Source organism: Lepus europaeus, chromosome 9, assembly GCF_033115175.1.
Source record: "Lepus europaeus isolate LE1 chromosome 9, mLepTim1.pri, whole genome shotgun sequence".
In the NCBI taxonomy this organism is placed as follows: Eukaryota; Metazoa; Chordata; class Mammalia; order Lagomorpha; family Leporidae; genus Lepus; species Lepus europaeus.
In genome coordinates, this window is record NC_084835.1 from 11,989,927 (window position 1) to 12,008,231 (window position 18,305).

The following is an 18,305-nucleotide window of genomic DNA, read 5'->3' on the forward strand; positions in this document are numbered from 1 at the left end:
CTAGGTGTATTTTGGAAGTCTAGGTTTTTACTTGTTAGGATCTTTTCAAAGTTTGACCTGTTATTTGATTTCAGGTGCTCTTTCATTAGGTCGCTACCCACCGTTGGAGTGAAAATTTATACAAAAATTTCCTCTGATTTCTTCTTACTCATATGAGATTGAAACACTTTTAGTTTTAGATTTTACTGAAATCTTCCTGGTATCTATCTAATACCAGTAGTATTCAAAGTCCTGGGACTTTTACACAGATGCTACAGATAGTTTTGAAAATGCTTGTTTAGGGAGAACTTTACCTGGGGCTGCTGATGTGCCACAGCGGGTTAAGCAGCTGCCTGTGACACCAGCATCAAATATGGGCACCAGCTGGAGTCCTGCCTTCTCCACTTCCTCTCCATCTCCCTGTTAACGTGCTTGGGAAAGTAGCGGAAGACAGCCCAATTGCTTGGGACCTTGCCACTCATGAGGAAGGACCCAGAATATCTTAGGTTCCTGGCTTTGGCCTGGCCCAGCCTCAGCCATTGAGGTCATTTGTGGAGTGAACAAGCAGTTGAATGATGTGTGTGTGTGTGTGTGTATTTGTGTTTAATTCTGCCTTTCAAGTAAATAAATAAATCTTAAAAAAAAAAAAAAAAAAAACCTGTATTCTGAATGCAGATCATGGCTCCCCACACCTGGGCTAGGATATAAATGTTTTATGTATTTATATAGTTCTCTATCTTAAATATTTTTCTTTATGTATGTTGCAAACTTTGGTAACATTTAAATTATGAATGAGACCTGGGACTGGCGCTGTGGTGTAGTAGCAGGTAAAGCCGCTGCCTGCAGTGCCAGCATACCACATGGGTGCCCATTAGAGTCCCAGCTGCTCGACTTCCCATCCAGTTCTCTGCTGTGGCCTGGGGAAGCAGTGGAAGATGGCCCTGGACCTTGGGCTCCTGCACCCACATTGGAAACCCACAAGAAACTCCTGGTTCCTGGCTTCAGATCAGCTCAGTTCCAGCTGTTGTGGCCATCTAGGGAGTGAACCAGCAGATAGAAGACAGCTCGCTCGCTCGCTCTCTCTGCTCTGCCTCTCTGTAACTCTTTGAAATAAATAAATAAATCTTTAAAAAAAAAAAAAAAAAGGATGAGACCTACTTGAGACTTGAAATCAAACAAGTTATTAGCATTCAATAAACATCATAGTGACTTCAAGGATGTTACATGTTCAGAGAAGGATTTTCTTTAGGTACCATCCTTTCTTGTGTTTAATCAACACCTAAAAAGTCTTTATCCTTGGTCAATCCAAAAGCTCTAAGAACCATGTTTGGAGGGGAAATACGTGGTAGTTTATTCGAGTCAATCTGGCATACTGTTGAAAATAACATCAACAACTTCATTTCTATATTTTAAAACACTGTTGTAAGTGCATAAACACTGTCACATAGACGTTGGCCTGGAATCATACATACGGGTCCTTCCTTGCCAAGCCACCTGAGGAAGCCAAACTCCTTTTCTGAAGTCACCGTCAGAATTTGCCGCACATTCTCCAAGGCAGTAAGCCTCGCCCTTAATTTGATCTTTAAGCCAGAATTTAAAATCACCTAGGAAAAGACCAGTAACACAAGAGCGTCGTGAGTAGAACTCAAAAAAAGCATTTCTTAACGGAGTTCCCAAATCGTGGCAACGGACCCTCACGGGACAAGGCGGGGGCGGCGGACGGCCGGGCCCACGGCTGCCCCACTGGGCGCCTGCTTCCCGGGTGGCCTCCGGGCGCTGAGGCGGGAGCTCCGGCACGGGTACAACCGGGCCGCGGTAATCGCCCTGACTGAAACTGGCACCCAGGCCAGAAAGGCTGACTGACAAGTGGAGGGCCGTGACCGACAGCGCAGCGCCTGTCACTCCTCCAAGGGCTATCGGAGACCCTCAGACCGGGCCCCAGGAAGCAGCAGAGCCCACGAAGACGCCAGCGCCAGGTTTCAGGAGAACGGGGCTGAGCCGGCCTGGACCTCCCTCCTGTGAGGAGAACCCGCGGCGCTGCCGCGGCCGCGCCCCCTCCGGGGACAGTTGGCGGGGGACGGCCAGGCACGGCCGGCGCATGCGCGCGCCCGCCAGGCTCCGGCGCGTGCTCGGTCGTCCTCCGTCCCCGGGCCTCCCAGCGACCCTCGGGCCGGGCCTCCCCACCTGCGGAGCAGGGATTTTCCAGCTCCCTCCGGCCTCATCCCGCGTCATCTCGGGAGTGCTCGTTCGCGCTTCCGAAAGCCTCCCGCGGAGCCCCTCAGGGCGGCCGGTAAGAGGGCGGAGAGGCAGGGCGGAGGGGGGGAGGGGTGCGGGGGCGTCCCCAGGGCGCCGGCGTCGGCGCCGAGCAGGGAGCAGCGGGCGGTTGAACCCGCGCCTCCGGCTGTGCGCAGGCGCCTTGGGAAGAGGCCGGGCCCGCTCCGGCCAATGAGAGCGCGGCCTGCGGCCCGCCCCTTGTCCGGGCTCACCTCGGGCGAGCGGCGCGTGCACTGCTGAGGTGTCGAGGTGGGGGCCGGACCCGCGCTGCCGGCGGAAGCGGCTCCGAGGGCGCGCGTGCGCATGCGCGTGCGCATGCCCCGTGCTGCGGAAGCCGCGGCGTTCCCCGGGCTGGTGCGGGGCGGGCGCTGGCCGGGGGCGCTTGCGGGAGCTGTGAGGCGCAGCCGGGGAGGGGGTCGCAGGAGGGCGCCCGGGGCTCGATGCGCCGGCGGGCCGAGCGGCCGTGTCGCGTCGTTTTGAACTCACCTTGAAGTGACGCAAAGGCGCTTTCGGTCTTGTCATTTCCGACTGTGGTGTTTTCCTAAAGCCCGTTAGGATTTAAATCTCACAGTGAAGACGTTTAGGAAAGGGAGCTACCGAGTTCCCGTGGTTTGATCTCATGTTAAAATGGAGGAAAGCTACCTGCCCTTGTCCCTCCTTTGTGGAGCAAACCTCGTGAGACGGCCACTACCGTGGTCGCCGTCTAGATGAGCGAAGCCCGAGATCGACTTTGTCAAGTTTCTTTCCAGTAAAGGCTGTGCCACATGGCCCGAGCTCCGTCCTGGGCCCACGACTTGGCAAAGGCTTGGTGGAGGTTTCTGTGCCTGTCCGGAGTAATGGAAGCAAAACAGCAGTTCTTATTATCGCGCTCCCCTGTGTAGACTTCTCTACGATTTAGAGAGCAAACCAAATTTTGTTTGAAACTCCACCAGAGATTTAATGCCTCATTTACCATATTAGTATGGTTCCATCAGAAATCTTTATTTGATGAAGTCGAAGCTAGTATGACTGTTAAGTGTATTAAAGTAGTCATTTCCGGTGATTTGTGAGTTACTTCCTTCTCCATTTTCCGTCTCTGGTTCAGGGAGGACACCATCTCCTCCCCCACATCCCCACTCTAGGTTTGGCATCTGGGAGTTTCCCATAATACTCTGTGAATGCCTGAATCATTGCATTTTCTCCAGTGTTTTGATTATCTTGTGTGTCTCTTTTTCCACTGCTTCTCTATCTCCAAGACTGTAAGCTTGTTGAGTGCTGGAACTAAGGATTTTGTATTCCCAGTGCTTTAGATAGGAATTTGAGTTAGTGTTCCATAAAGGCCTCCTGATGATTGCTTGAATTAGAACTGGATGCTTCCCCCATCAGATAAGCAATTGCAACCTCCTTGGTTAGTTGGTAGCATGCCTGATGGCTTTTCCAAATGGGATACCGGGCAGAGTGGAATGAAGACAGGAACCACTCAAGAAAGAATTTGAAGACAGGAAGCCTGCAATTTGATGAGGGCGGCCCAGGCTTTTGAAGCTGGTGTCACTAGCAGATGAGTGCGTCCTGCTCCACCCTGAAGTAGTCTCCTAGGTCTGCCAATTGTGGTTTGAGTTTCTGTGTAGCTAGTCCTGTAAGAGGAAGCACGTTAGATCTGAACCTTGTAGTCTTCATCGCAGCTGGATTCCCCAAAGTGCAGTTGAGGTTCTATGATCAGCCAGGGCCCTCTGGTTTAGTTTTCCCAGAGCCTGCTTGTTCCTTGAACAGGCTCCTCTAGGTGGATATAAAGTATTGCCGAGCCCTTTGGGTTTTCAGTTGAGAGCATTGGGCTCTTGGTCTTGCAAAGCAGAGCACTAACCCAGTATCAGCACCGCAGGAGAAGCCCAGCAGCCAAGCCACTGGGCGTGGGCTCTGACGATGTCTTTGCTTACTTAGTTAGGTGTATTTTATTCTCAGAAGAAGGTAAACCGCACAGGAAACAACTGGCTCAAACAAAAAAGTCTTCATTTGATTTTTACCATGTGATTGAGTTCCAAAGATCTTTCCCTGAGTTTTTCTCAAAAGCACTTTAAAAGTTTCCAATTCTGCAGGGCCCGGTTGGGGCCTCAGATGGGTTCCAGGTGGTAGCTCCCACTGCTTTAAGACCACTGCCCTTTTTCTCCTTCCTTCCCTCTTTTTCAAAACTGGCTCCTGATAAGACCACCTTCTTTGTCAGTCTTCAGAGCCCACTCTTAAAGGAAGGCTGATGAGAAATACCCAAAAGACTCAAACTAGTAAGACTCCAAGAAATATCGGTTTCCATCCTTATTCTTAAACAAACATATTTTTAACTTTTCCAATGATTTGTAGAGGAATAGATCATCTTAGAAAAATAATTTGAGTGGCTACCAAAAGTAGTAATTGAATGTCATTTTTAGGTAAATAGGCATAAAGAGAAAATAAGGCTGCAAGCAGAGACAAAGGAAGCAAAGTGGACCCAATGCTAACCTTGAAAAGCGGCTGTTCCCAGTTATCTGGTGGAGCAACTGTGCATGGTTATCTTGTCTAGGAAGGAAAGATGTCCTAATTTCTGCTCCTGTAACTCCAGTCATAAATCTGTTCTATAAATCTTCCACTGCTATCTCTTTTATAAACATACCGGACCCACCGACCATAGGGAGTATGGTCCTAAGTCACATAGGCTGCAATTTAAATCCAGCAATGCTGTAACGGCTAAGGTATGATGCCGATGAACCTATAAATATTGTAAGCAACTTGGAATTGTTCGCCAATTTTCAGGAAATAATTCCAGCTGAACCCCCTGGCATTAATAAACGGCCCTGGATCCTCCACTGTCTCTGGTGCCTATTTGAACGTCGGGAGTTTTCCCACCCCAGATTTCTGTAACAGGCACTTACCTATAGAACTGGGAATCAGCCGGCATCATGGCTGAAGGGAAAGAAAAGAATTCATGTGTTCTCATTGCTGTTCCATGCCCTGAAAGACAGTGTTTAAAGTATCAGCTTTAATTCAGGCAAAACCAGTTCCCACAGCACTGTACAGAGGGTCTTCAAAAAGTTTGTTGGGCCATGCATATTATGAAAACATTATACATGGACTTCAAAAGTTGCTTACACCAAAATAAATTCACCATTTAATTCCATTCTCCCATGAACATTTTGAAATGTGTTCATATGCAGCCGTGGCGAAACTGCCTATTGATTGCATTTTTAAGACTTTCAGATTTTGACCCTTCTTGCAATAATTCTTTTTTTCAAAAGTTTTATTTATTTGAAAGGCAAAGAGAGAGATCTGTCTTCCACCCGCTGGTTCATTCCCCAAATGGCCTCAGTGGCCAGAGCTGGGCCAGTCCAGGGCCAGGAGCTTCCTCCCAGTCTCCCACATGAGTGCCAAAGCACTTAGGCCATCCTCCAGTGCTTTCCCAGGCATATTAAAAGGGAGTTGGATCGCAAACGGAGCAGCCGGGTCTGGAACCGGCACCCATGTGGGATGCCGGTGCAGCAAAGGCTTACCTTCTATACCACAGCACAGGCCCTTGCAATAATTCTGAGTTTTCCAATCACAAAATTTGTTTTCAAATAAAATATTGTTTTTAACTACAAGTTCCATTTATATAGAGCCTCATGAGATGGGAAAAAGAAGTCTGAAGTTTTTTCTGGATATCCTAAATTATATAATAATAATGGTTGCCCCTCTTACAAACTTCCTATTTGCCAAGTGTTGTAAAGTCCCCTATATATAATACTTATGTTAAAATTTTTATTATTAACAGTGATTGTACATACTTTTGAACTATAATTCAGCCTTTCAGTACATATGTGCAATGTGTACAAGTCAGGGTAATCAACATTTCCCCTTCTTTGAGGTAACTTTGATTGGACTGTTAGAGCTCCTTTCTTATATTTGCTTATAAAATATATAATAGGTTGTTGTGAGCTGCAGTCACTCTACTATGCTTTATAGCTCTGATTTGGTACCTGGTATCCAAGCTCCCTGTATTCCCCTATGCCCCTTCCAGCCTCTAGTAATCCGTATCCTGTGTTCAGATTGAGTTATTTTTTAGCTCCCACATAGGAGGGAAAGCATACAGTATTTGCCTGTGTCTGACTTATTTCAGTTAACACAGGTATTTGATGCCTGCATCTCACATTGGAGCCTAGAGTTGATTGTTAACTCCAGTTCCTTTTGGTCTTTTCAGTCTTTACAAGTTTGAGCCTGTGCCTGTGCTATCTTAATTAAGTCTGTGTTGAAGTCTGTGGAGATAGTCCAAATGGTTTTCCTTTTTCCCCAATATGTCTCCCTTTGGCCTCAGAAATCATTGAGGTGATAGAAGTATTTCCTGTTTTCTGTGTGTTTGTCTCAAACACAATTTCAGTGTGAATGATTAAATAAAATCATCTCTTTAGTATTTAAATTAATACCTGTAATCACATTCAGAATCCAAGAAACTCTTGCCACACAAGTGAACCAGAAAATTAATTGCAAGTATCCAAGATCAAAACTGTAATTTTTAAAAATATGAACCTTGATTTTTTTCTTTAAGATATACATTTCCATTGTTGATGACATTTGTTTCATTGCATTTATGTATTTGAAAGGCAGAGTTACAGAGAGGCATAGGCAGAGAGAGAGGTCTTCCATCCACTGGTACAACACTCCCCAGATGGCTACAATGGCTGAAGCTGAGCCTATCCAAAGCCAGGAGCTAGGAGCTTCTTCCAGGTCTCCCACACAGGTGCAGGGGCCTAAGAACTTGGGCCATCTTCCACTGCTTTCCCAGGCCATAGCAGAGAGCTGGATCGCAAGTGGAACAGCAGGATTCGAACTGGTGCCCATATTGGATGCCGGCACTGCAGTTGCAGCTTTACGTGCTACACCACAGTACCGGCCCCAAAAATATATTTTAAAACATTCTGATGCCTAAATTTGGCAGCATATGAGTTTAGCCTAATGGGAGATTTTTTTTTAGAGGACTGATTTTTTTTTTTTTTTTTTAAGGACTGATTTATTTATTTGAGAGGCAGAGTTACAGAGAGAGGTCAGACTAGATAGCTTCCATCTGCTGATTCATTCCCCAAATGGCCACAACGACTGGGTCTGGACCAGGCTAAAGTCAGGAGCCAGGAGCTTTTGCTGGGTCTCCCACATGGCTGCAGGGCCAAGGACTTGGGCCATCCTCTGCTGCTTCCCCAGGCCTATTAGCAGGGAGCTGGATTGGAAGTAGAGCTGGAACTGGTGCCCATATAGGATGCCAGCACTGCAGGATGAGGCTTTAACCTGCTGAGCCATAGCACCAGCCCCTACATGGGAAAAAAATTCAGCAGAACCCTGTCCATATGCATGCATAACAGACTCATTTCCTTCTTATGGTCCCAGAGTGGCAGATCACTGAACCTGCATGAACACATCGTTATCACCTGAAATCCATACTCTGCCTTGGGTTCACTGTTGGTGATGTACATCCTAGGGCATTTAACATGTGTAGAGTGACAGGTTTATACCAGTGTAGTTCACCACCCTAAAAAATCCTCTGTCTCTGCCTCCCCACCCACTGACCTCTGGCTCCTCATTCTTCCCTACCCTCTGACCCCTGGCTACCACAGATCTCCATACCTTTGCCTTTTCCACAGTGCCATACACTTGTATTCACACAGTTTGTAGCCTTTTCAGATTCCAAGCTTCTTTCATTGAGTAATATGCCCTGGAGTTTCTAGGTTCAGTAGCTTTTTTCTTTTTAGTCTGAGTAATATTCCATTTCACTGGGTTTATTTACCCATTCAACTACTGAAGCACATCTTGTTTGCTTCCAAGCTTTGGCAGTTATAAATGAAGCTACTATAAACAGCCACATACAGGTTTTTGTGTAGATCTAAGTTTCCAGCTCATTTGGGTGAAATACCAAGGAGTGCAATTGCTGGATGGTAAGAGGATGTTTAGTTTTATAAGAAACTGCCAAGATGTCTTTCAAAGTGGCTGTAGTATTTGGCATTCCCAGCAGCAGTTCCTGTTGTTCCATATCCTTGTCAGCATTTGGTGTTGTCAGTGGTTTAAATTTTGGTCATTCTTCTAGGTGTGTAGTGGTATTTATTATTTTAACTTGGCAATTTTTGACTACATATGATGTTGGACATATTTTCATATGATTGCCATCTTTCTATCTTCTTTGTGAGGTGTTTTCTCTGGTATTTTGCATATTTTTAAATTGCTTGTTCATTTTCTAATTGTTGACCCATGAGGAAGGTGTCTTTTGCTACTTTGATTTCTGCAAGTGTTTGACTTGTTATCTTACACTCTGTCAACATTGTCTTTTGAAGAGCAGAAGTTTTTTGTTAGGCTTATTTATTTATATTTAGTTAAAGGTAGAACCACACACACACACAAAACACACACAAATACACATATTTATCTGCCATCCACTGGTTCATTCCCAAATGCCCTCGACAGCCTGGGCTGTGCAAGACCAAAGGCAAGAGCCTGGACCCCCTTCCGTATTTCTCATGTGGGTGCAGCAACCCAGCTACTTTAACCATCACTAACTGCTTTCCAGAGTACATTAACTAGAAACTGGACCAGAAGCAAAGTAAGGACTCAAACCCAGGCTCTCCAATGTGGGATTTGGGTGTCCCAAGCAGCATCTTAATGATTGCACTGGACCCCCACCCCCGAACAGTAGAAGTTTTAAATTTTAATGAAGTTCAACTTATCAATGACTTATTTGATGGATGACACCTTTGGTATTATATCTAAAAGTCATCTTCATGTCCAAAGTCTCTAGATTTTCTCCTTTGTTATCTTCTATGAGTTTTATATTTACTTGAGTTAATTTTCGTGAAGGGTGCAAGGGATGTGTTTAAGTTAAATTTTTTGCATGTGGATATCCAGTTGTTCCAGTGTTGGTGGTTGAAAGTCTGTCTTTGCTCTATTAAATTGGCTTTGTTCCTTTCAGAGATCTGTGGACTACATTTATGTGGGTCTGTTTCTACTTGTTCTGTTCTGTTCCCAAGATCCAACTGTCTGGATTACTGTAGGTTTAAAGGAACTTCAGAAAAAGTCTTGAAGTTGGGTAAGGTCAGCCTTCCAACTTTGTTCTTCATCAATGGGTTGGCTAGTCTGGTTCTTTTGCCTCTCCATGTAAACTATAGAACCTGTTTGTTACTATCCACAAAATAACTTGCTGGGATTTTGACTGGGAGTGCATTGCACCTAAAAGCCAAGTAGAGAAGATCTGACATCCTGACAATATTGAGTCTTCTTATTCATGAATATAGAATATCTCTCCTTTTATTTAGACCTTTGGTTATTTATTTCATCAGAGTTTCATGGCTTTCCCCATATTCTTGTTCATATTTTGTTATATTAATACCCAATTATTTCATTTGGGGAGGTAGTAATATAATTGGTAATGTGTTTGTAGTTTAAAGATCAGCTTGTCCACTTGTCATATCTGTTTAACTTTTCAGCAATTAATGGATGCCTGGAAGTTGACCTACATCCATATTCAGAAATGTTTTGCCACTTGAGACCTTTGAGGAGGTGAGCTTGGTGATCCAATCTATGATTAGTATTGGGGAGACATCTGTTATGCATTTGGCTAACTCCATTATGTTGTGTTTTTTGAATTCTCAAGTTCCTTTATATTATGATAGGGAATAGGAACAAGAGAGAGATCCAGCGAGTGAGAGAGGGAGGAAGAGAGGAAAGACAGAGAGAGGGAGGAGAAAATGGATATGAGCAGCCAGCAGATCCTCCAAAAGTCTAATCAGAGCAGAAAGGGAGAAAAGCCCGTCTTTCTCAAGAATTCCATGTGAAAAATGCTGGAGGAAAAAAAGAGCATAATTCCCTTTATGGTTATATCCCAAACCCAAACAGGTAGAGCACATGAGCATATGCAGCTGTTGTTGTTGTTGTTTTTAAAGCGTTTAAGAAGATTGTGATAATACCCAAGGAAAGGTCCTTAGAGAAATGGGTACAGGGCCTCCTGGTATGCCATGGATGTGCACTAGTTGTTCGGTGAGTGAATGCAATCTGGATGGGTGGAAGTAGGAGCAGGGAGGATGTATCAGGGCTTAAAATAGGGTAGAAGAAAGGGAAAGGATGGAATGATCACTGGGGGCATGACTGGTGGTTTTTGTAAGGTGTGATTGGAGATCAAGTTGGAAAGGCAGATTGGGGCTCGGATACAGACTTGTAAGCAGCAGAGCGAGCAGTGAGTGTGACTGCAGCCTGTGAGGAGCCGCCCCAGAAGTGAGGAAAGTTAACCTGCCACGGGTGTGGAATGCTGAGAGACAGAGACAGGAGAGTAGACCAGGTAGGGGCTGTGCGGTGACTGGCAGCAGAGAGAATGGAAAGAAGCGTGGATTCCCAGGGCCTGTAAAATGAGGAGACGTTTCAAGACCAACTGAAAACAGCTGGAGCTGGGGAGCCAGCTTGGGTTTTGAGCTTAGCAATGCTGATTAAGGTGGTGCCACAGGGACCAGAGTAAGAAGGTGACCCTGCACCCAAGCGGCTGACAGCCCCATGCCCCTGTGCCCAGGCTGCATTTAGAAGAAAAATGCTGGCCGCTGTGTCTTTTTCAGATGTATAAAATAGGAGAGGCCAGCAGCAGAGCTCTGTTGCCTGTCAGACACCTGGCCACAGACCCCAAGCTCGGGGATCAGCAGAGCTGTCTCTGTCCTTTACTTGGCCCCGCTCTTAACGAGGCCCCTAACCCTGGGCTTGCGGTTTTCCTTGCTGTTCAGATTCCTGCTGTGATCCTTGCTGTACTGCCTGTCGACTGACGTGGACAGGCCGAACCACACAAGGAGACGCAAACAAGTAACCTGAAAATATGTTGCTGGTCTCCAGGTTATTAAAAGATCCCCAGAAGTGGTTATATAAAACTGTGCACAATGTCAAGAGACTCCTGCTTAGGATGTTTTAGATGGACAGGGTAAATTATTACAACAGTCAGAAATAAGTGTCACCAAAAGTGCTTCCAGAAATTCCATTTGGACTTGAAAGTAGTACTTTCTATAAACTCAGAGTGGATTATGCCAAAATTAAAAAACAAGAATGAGGCCGGCGCCGCGGCTCACTAGGCTAATCCTCCGCCTGCGGCGCCGGCAAACCGAGTTCTAGTCCCGGTCAGGGCGCCGGATTCTATCCCGGTTGCCCCTCTTCCAGGCCAGCTCTCTGCTATGGCCAGGGAGTGCAGTGGAGGATGGCCCAAGTCCTTGGGCCCTACACCTGCATGGGAGACCAGGAGAGGCACCTGGCTCCTGGCTTCGGATCAGCACAATGCGCCAGCAGCAGCACGCCAGCCATGGTGGCCATTGGAGGGTGAACCAACGGCAAAGGAAGACCTTTCTCTGTGTGTCTCTCTCTCACTGTCCACTCTGCCTGACAAAAATAAATAAATTTTAAAAATTTAAAAAAAAAAAAAAAGAATGTCAGGTTATCCAACTAGAACAATTTTAGCATGCTAGTAATGAGGAAATGAACTAAAAGACATCTTGTGTCTTTTTTTAAAATTTATTTATTTATTTATTTATTTACTTGAAAGGCAGAGTTACAGAGAGGCAGAAAGAGAGAGATCCTCCATCCACTGGTTCACTCCCCAAATGGCCACAATGCCGGAGGTGGACTGATCCAAAGCCAGGAGCCAGGAGCTTCTTCCTGGTCTCCCACATGGTTGTAGGGGCTCAAGCAGACCATCTTCTACTGCTTTCCCAGGCCATAGCAGAGAGCTGGATTATAAGTGGAGCAGCGGGATGCCAGCACTGCAGTCAGCAGCTTTACCCACTATACCACAGCTCTGGCCCTGTGTGTCTCTTTTTAGATACTATAATTCTCAGTATTTTCCACTACAAATAAAAAGATGCTCTGTTGGACACTGAGGTTTTTCTAATCTGAAGAAGAAAATTATAAAGAAAATTGTCATCATTTCAGTGAAACCTGTTCATATTTCAAAATGGACTGTTAAGGATAAATGTCGTTATTATTTTGTATTTCTGATATTAGAGCCGGAACTTAAGCCACCATTGTAGAAACCACGTAGCACTTTCTGTCTGTTAAAACCAGCATATTTCAGAAAACCACCAAATTTCTTCCTTGTTTCTCTGGTATTTTCCAGGCATGTTACTTTCAGTGTTACTGTCACTTATAAATCAGGCACTTGTGTGTGCATGTGTGTGTGCAACCTCATTGAATAATCAGTCCGTGTCTTTTTGAAAGGCTGTGTCTAGAGAAGATGTTCCCACACTCCTTTCTGTACTCAAGAGCTCTGTCAGGAGCTGAAGCCATCAACGCCTTGAGGCCGTTCTACTTCGCAGTGCATCCAGATTTCTTTGGTCAGCACCCCAGAGAAAGGGTAATCATTGACTTGTTTCCTAACTTCTAGGCCACGTGTCTGCTTAGTTTATTAACCTTTGATACAATATAATACAAACAGTTGTGGAAGCTTGCAGTATTCTGTCATGGTGATATAAAACAAGGCTATGAACTAATCTGAAATATAGAAAATGCTACCTTGAAAATTAGTAAATTTTCAAATTAATAAAATTAGTAAAAAATTGAAATACTGAAAATTGAAAATATATTGCTTTTTGTAGGAACTTTTTGTTGTTTGAACTCAGGATGGTCGATACAAAGGCAGATGCTGTGAGATTACTTCATTGATTATCTTCATCAATATTGACACATGATTTAACATAAAAAGAAACTCTTGAAAATTAGAACATTATTTTATTTCCATTTATAGCAGAAAATAAATCAGTTTTTGCTTCTTTACTGTGGGAAAATATTCTGTTTATGATATTGCTACACATGTTGGCTATTCAAAGTCAGAACCTTTCTAAGTAATCACTAAATTGAATCAACAGGAGAATGTCCATTACCTTGGGAATGTGTTGATAATTTAAAGTTTTTAGGGGCCTGTGCTGTGGCATAGTGGGTAAAGCCACCACCCGCAGTGCCAGCATCCCATATGAGCACAGTTTGAAACCCCGCTGCTCCACTTCTGACCCAGCTCTCTCCTATGGCCTGGGAAAGCAGTAGAAGATGGCCCAAGTTCTTGGGCCCCTGCACCCACATGGGAGACCCGGAAGAAGCTCCTGGCTCCTGGCTTTGGATCTTTGGATCGGCGCTGCTCCGGCCATTCCAGCCAATTGGGGAGTAAACCAGCAGATGAAAGACCTCCCTCTCTCTCTCTGCCTTTCCGTCTCTCTCTGTGTAACTCTGACTTTCAAATAAATAAATAAATATTTTTTAAAAAGTTTTAATACCCAACATGCATGGAAAAATCAGTCCAAGTGTAGAGGAAATACGGATGCAACCAGAGACAAAGAAAAAAAGCAGACTCCTCCTCCCAACACAGACCTTGAAAAGTGGCTGCTTGCAATTAACTAGTGAAGCAACTGCCCACTGTTATCTTGTCTAGGGAGGGAAGAAGTCCCTAGCTCTGCTCCTGTAAACTCCAGTCATAAATCTGTCCTAATAAATATGCCCCTGGTAGCTCTTTTACAATCATACCGGACCCACCGACCATTGGAAGTGTGGTCCTAAGTCACGCAAACTGCAATTTAAACCCACAAATGCTGTTACAGCTAAGGTATGACACTGATGAACCTATAAATACTATAAGAAATATTGTAAGAAAACTTTGGATTGTTGCTCAGTTCTCAGGAAATGATTCCAGCTGAGCCTGCAGGCGTAATAAACTGCTTGATCCTCCATTGTTTCTGTAACACAAGCAATAGTTGCATCTTTTTACTTATTTCTTCCTTTATTTAAAAGGCAGAATGACAGAGAGAGAGAGGGAGAGATGGAGGGGGGGATAGAGATCTACCTTTCACTGCCCTTCATGCCCTCAACAACTGAGGCTGGGCCAGGCCAAAGCCAGGAGCCAAGAACTGCATCCAGGTCTCCCACATGGGTAACAGGGACCCAAGCATTTGAGCCATCATCTGCTGCCTTCCAGATTCGTTATCAGGAAGCTGGATTGGAAGCAGAGGTAGGACTCAATCCAGGGCACTCTGAAGTGGGATGTGGGGATCCAAGCAGCAGCTTAACCCACTGTACCACAGTGTATCTTTTTAAATTGACATTTCGGCCGGTGCCGTGGCTTAACAGGCTAATCTTCCGCCTTGCGGCGCCGGCACACCAGGTTCTAGTCCCGGTTGCCCCTCTTCCAGGCCAGCTCTCTGCTATGGCCCGGGAAGGCAGTGGAGGATGGCCCAAGTCCTTGGGCCCTGCACCTGCATGGGAGACTGGGAGAAGCGCCTGGCTCCTGGCTTCGGATCAGCGCGATGCGCCAGCCGCGGCGGCCATTGGAGGGTGAACCAATGGCAAAAAGGAAGACCTTTCTCTCTGTCTCTCTCTCACTATCCACTCTGCCTGTCAAAAAAAAAAATTAAATTGACATGTCTTTCTGTTGTGAAATAGCAAGCTTGGCTTGCTTAATAAACCCTGCATGTCCCAAAGGCCTGGCTTCGGTCCTAATCCTTGGATGGCTCCTGGGAGGTGAATCCGCAGGCCTTCGAATACACTGCTTGGGAAGAGTGCTTCTGTGTGCCTGATAATCTGGGCCAACAATGTGACTTAGGGCAAACACCTATTTTGTTCACTTGGGTCTGTATCAGTTTGACCTCTGGCAGGGCTGTACACTGAGTATCTACGGTCAGTCCCTTAGACAGGGACTCGCAGCTAAAACGCACACAGACAGGTTTGGTGAGCTTTCCTGTTTGACCACACTTCCCATGTCCTGTCATACATCATCGCTAGGGGGACAGATCACCGTGAGATGACAGCTGGAATGGCACTGGGTTCCCCTGGAGTTTTCTGTGTGTACGTTTTCCCATTGCAAGCCTGTGAGTTTTCACAGTTGTTTCCCAAATTCTGTGAATCCCTCTAGCAAATCCTTGAACCTGAGTGCGGCTGGACAGAGCGCCTAGAGTTTCCTTGTTCTGGGAAACCCACATGTTCATTTGCTTTTTCAGCCCGTGTTTACTGAGTGCCGCCCCTGTGCCAGCCTTCACACCCACCCAGCGTCCCATGCATGGCTTACCGCTGACTTTCTTGTGCAAGTGGCGCCGTGCAGTGGGGCTCTCCGGGACTGTCCTGTTTAACACTGCGACCCCACCCAACCCTCCTTTGCAGCATTCCCTCCCCCGCCTCCGCAGTCCTTTTTCTCTTTTGTTTCCTTTCTCCTTACCCTGTTTTCTTATTTATTAGGTGTACTGTTTCTTTTTCTCCCTTCACTAAAATGCAGGTTCCATGAACTCAATTGACTTCTTGTCATCACACTTAAGTCTTGTCTGGCCACAGAATCAGGCTCATGGTCCAGAATCTCACAGTAATGCACAGTTTTGGGGTTTTTTTTTGTTTTTTTTTTATCTTAAATTTAGTCTAACTTTAAAATATGTAAAACATTGGTAAGTTTCAAATCAAAGCACAATGCAGTTTACTGAGAAGTCTCCCCTCCCTGTCTCCTCTTTCCCTTCCTATTCATTTCCTGTAGATAATCCTTTCTGTTCGACCCTGGGTTGTCCTTCCTGTGTTTCTTTCCAGACAAAATACAAACATGTGGCCTTCTGGAAAAACAAATGTAATTAAGAAGATTTAGTCTCACAGACAGAAAATGGCCCTCACTTGTTTACAGGTCTCATAGCCCAGAACATTATATTATTGTAAATTTAGCCAACAAAAATAAATGAGTGTTTCTCCTCTCAGATGACACTGTGTGCCTGAGAAGAGACTCAGGGTGAAAAAGCAGCAGGCGTTCAGGCCGGTCCTCTGCGGAGCTGCTCCTGAACTAGAGCGCATTCTTCTTCCTCTCTTAACACGCTCCCCTGGAGAGGCAGATGTGGTGCAGCAGGCTAAGCTGCCACTAGGGACCCCCACATCCCATATCAGAGTGCCTGAGATAGAGTCCTGGCCCCTCCACTTCCAATCCAGCTTCCAGCTACTGTGCCTGGGAGGTGGCAGATAATGATGCCCCAAGTCCTGGGCCTCTACTACCATAGGGCACAAGCAGGTAGAATTCTTGGCCTCAGACTTTGGCCTGGCCCAGCCCTGGCTATTGCAGCCATTTGGGGAGTGAAAGTGTGTCTGTCTGTCTCTGTCTCTCTCTCTCTCCCCTTCAGATAAATAAAAAAATCATTGAAATCAGTCCATGTCAGTTCACAGATACCTTCTATATCACATTCTTTCTCTTTTTATTTTTCCTATGGTTCCTCAGTACTCCACTAAGTCAGAGGACCCTAATTTATTCAGGGACTTGCCTATGGATGAGCCTTTAAGAGCTCTTTTTATAAGGAGACGTTAGCCTTTTTACTACACAATAAACTGCAGATATTTTCTTCTAGCTGGCTGTTTGCTGTTTGTCTTCTAGGTTTGCCTCCTGTGAGTTTTTTTGTGTTTTGAGTTATTTTATTTCTTACATTAAAAAAAAAAAAAAAAACAAAAACAAAAACCTCTGTGGTCTCTAGAGCTATTGCACCATTGGATAGGATAAGCCTAGTTATGTGACTGGATTTATCAGTCATTTATTACTTTCAGATAGTTCAGCAGTTAGGCTTTCTCAACACGAATTTAAAAAGGCACTTGGGTAGTATCTTCTCTGAGCACTGTAGTTAGGGGCTCCTGTGCCCCTGTGGAGTTCAGCCCATGCCTTGTTGTTGGATGTGGATCCAGTTTTATCTTTCACCAAAGAGCCATGAAATCCCAACACTTTAGAATATTAAACTTATTTAATATTCTCAGTAATGTGTTTAAAAGGTCATATATAATTTCCCCCTTGTTCTTTGTGTAAATACCCTTAATATTTTTTTTTCCAGGAAGTCAATGAAAATTCTCTGAAGAGATTAAGTGCCTACTTAGAAAACCTCCAGAAACCAGGCTTCAAGTCTTTGAAACCCACTCAGCTTACATTTTATATAAGAGAAACAGACCAGAATCCTTCTGATGGCCAGGAAAACCTTAGTACTTCCGGTACGTGTTTTTATTCCCAGTGGGTCCCTTGCAAGCTTCTTGTTAAATGCGTTTATTAATTTTGACATTTCCAGAATACCTTTGGATTGAAGCCATGGACATAGAAAAAGAACATCAGTCAGTTGATAGTTTGGCTAAAGTCAGATTCTGTGGCTGACTGTGTGTGCATTTATTTGCTAAACTAAAGTGTTCCTATTTGTTCCTTCTTATTTCTGTGTGTTTTAAGTGCTAAGAGTATCTTTTACAGTCTATATTTTTAAAAATTTTATTTATTTTTAATTTTATTTGAAAGGCAGAGGGATAAGAGTGGCAGACAGATATCTTCCATCCACTGGTTCACTTCCCAGATGCCCACAACAACCAGGACTGGGCCAGGCCAAAGGCCCAGATCTCCATCCCAGCCTCCCACAGGGGTGGCAGGGACTCTGCTTGAGGCCATCACCACTGCCTCCCAGGGTGCACATTAGCGGTTAGGTCAGTCAGAAGTGGAGCAGTCAGGACTCGGAGCAGGCACTTCTATAGGGGATGCAGGTGTCCCAGGCAGAGACTCAACCGCTGTAGCAAACGCTTGCCCCTGCGGTGGACCTTTCTAAAAATACAGCTCGCATTCCCTTCCAGCCTTCACAGGACCCTGCAAGGATGGCACTGTTTGCCCAGTTGTAATTTAGTCAAATTCAAAGGCTTTCCCAAGACCATAGAAACAGAATCTGGGTCTTGAACACATGTCTTTTAACTGTAACCTTGTTGTTTCTAAGATTAAATGAATCTTAACATCCAGACTTCTTTCCAGTACCTTTCTTCACTGCTTTTAGTCCTGATCCAGTGATGCTTAAAATTAGGACAAATATTTAGGTACAGATCCCTGAAGGCCTTTCGTTTCCCTAAGTATACTTCCTTTTTTGATTGTTGAATAAACAACTGTTTTTAGAATAATGTTTAAATTAAAGATTGACTGAAAACCTTCTGTGCATTCAGGCTAAAACAAGTAGAAAAAGCACTGTAATCTTATTTTTAGCAAACTGTTACACATTTCCGAATTTGGTAGGTCTTTTGAAACCTAGGATCTATTTCTAGCTCTGCCAGTGACTAATTGTGTGACCTGA

At 45.0% G+C, this 18,305-nt stretch overlaps 1 protein-coding gene across 2 annotated transcripts in view; it reads left to right on the top strand.

The window, feature by feature from the left end:
* Positions 1 to 1,926: 1,926 nt before the first annotated feature.
* Positions 1,927 to 18,305, top strand: part of TCAIM (T cell activation inhibitor, mitochondrial) — a 41,167-nt gene continuing 24,788 nt past the window's right edge. Inside the window, exons 1-4 of one of the 2 annotated variants that reach the window (XM_062200522.1) lie at positions 2,187 to 2,269; positions 9,696 to 9,768; positions 12,448 to 12,583; positions 17,049 to 17,202. In XM_062200522.1, the coding sequence (XP_062056506.1) occupies positions 9,740 to 9,768; positions 12,448 to 12,583; positions 17,049 to 17,202 (319 nt within the window). In that variant the 5' untranslated portion in view covers positions 2,187 to 2,269; positions 9,696 to 9,739. Of the gene's footprint in view, positions 2,270 to 9,695; positions 9,769 to 12,447; positions 12,584 to 17,048; positions 17,203 to 18,305 lie in introns of both variants that reach the window. The other variant, XM_062200521.1, reaches the window with a different exon arrangement.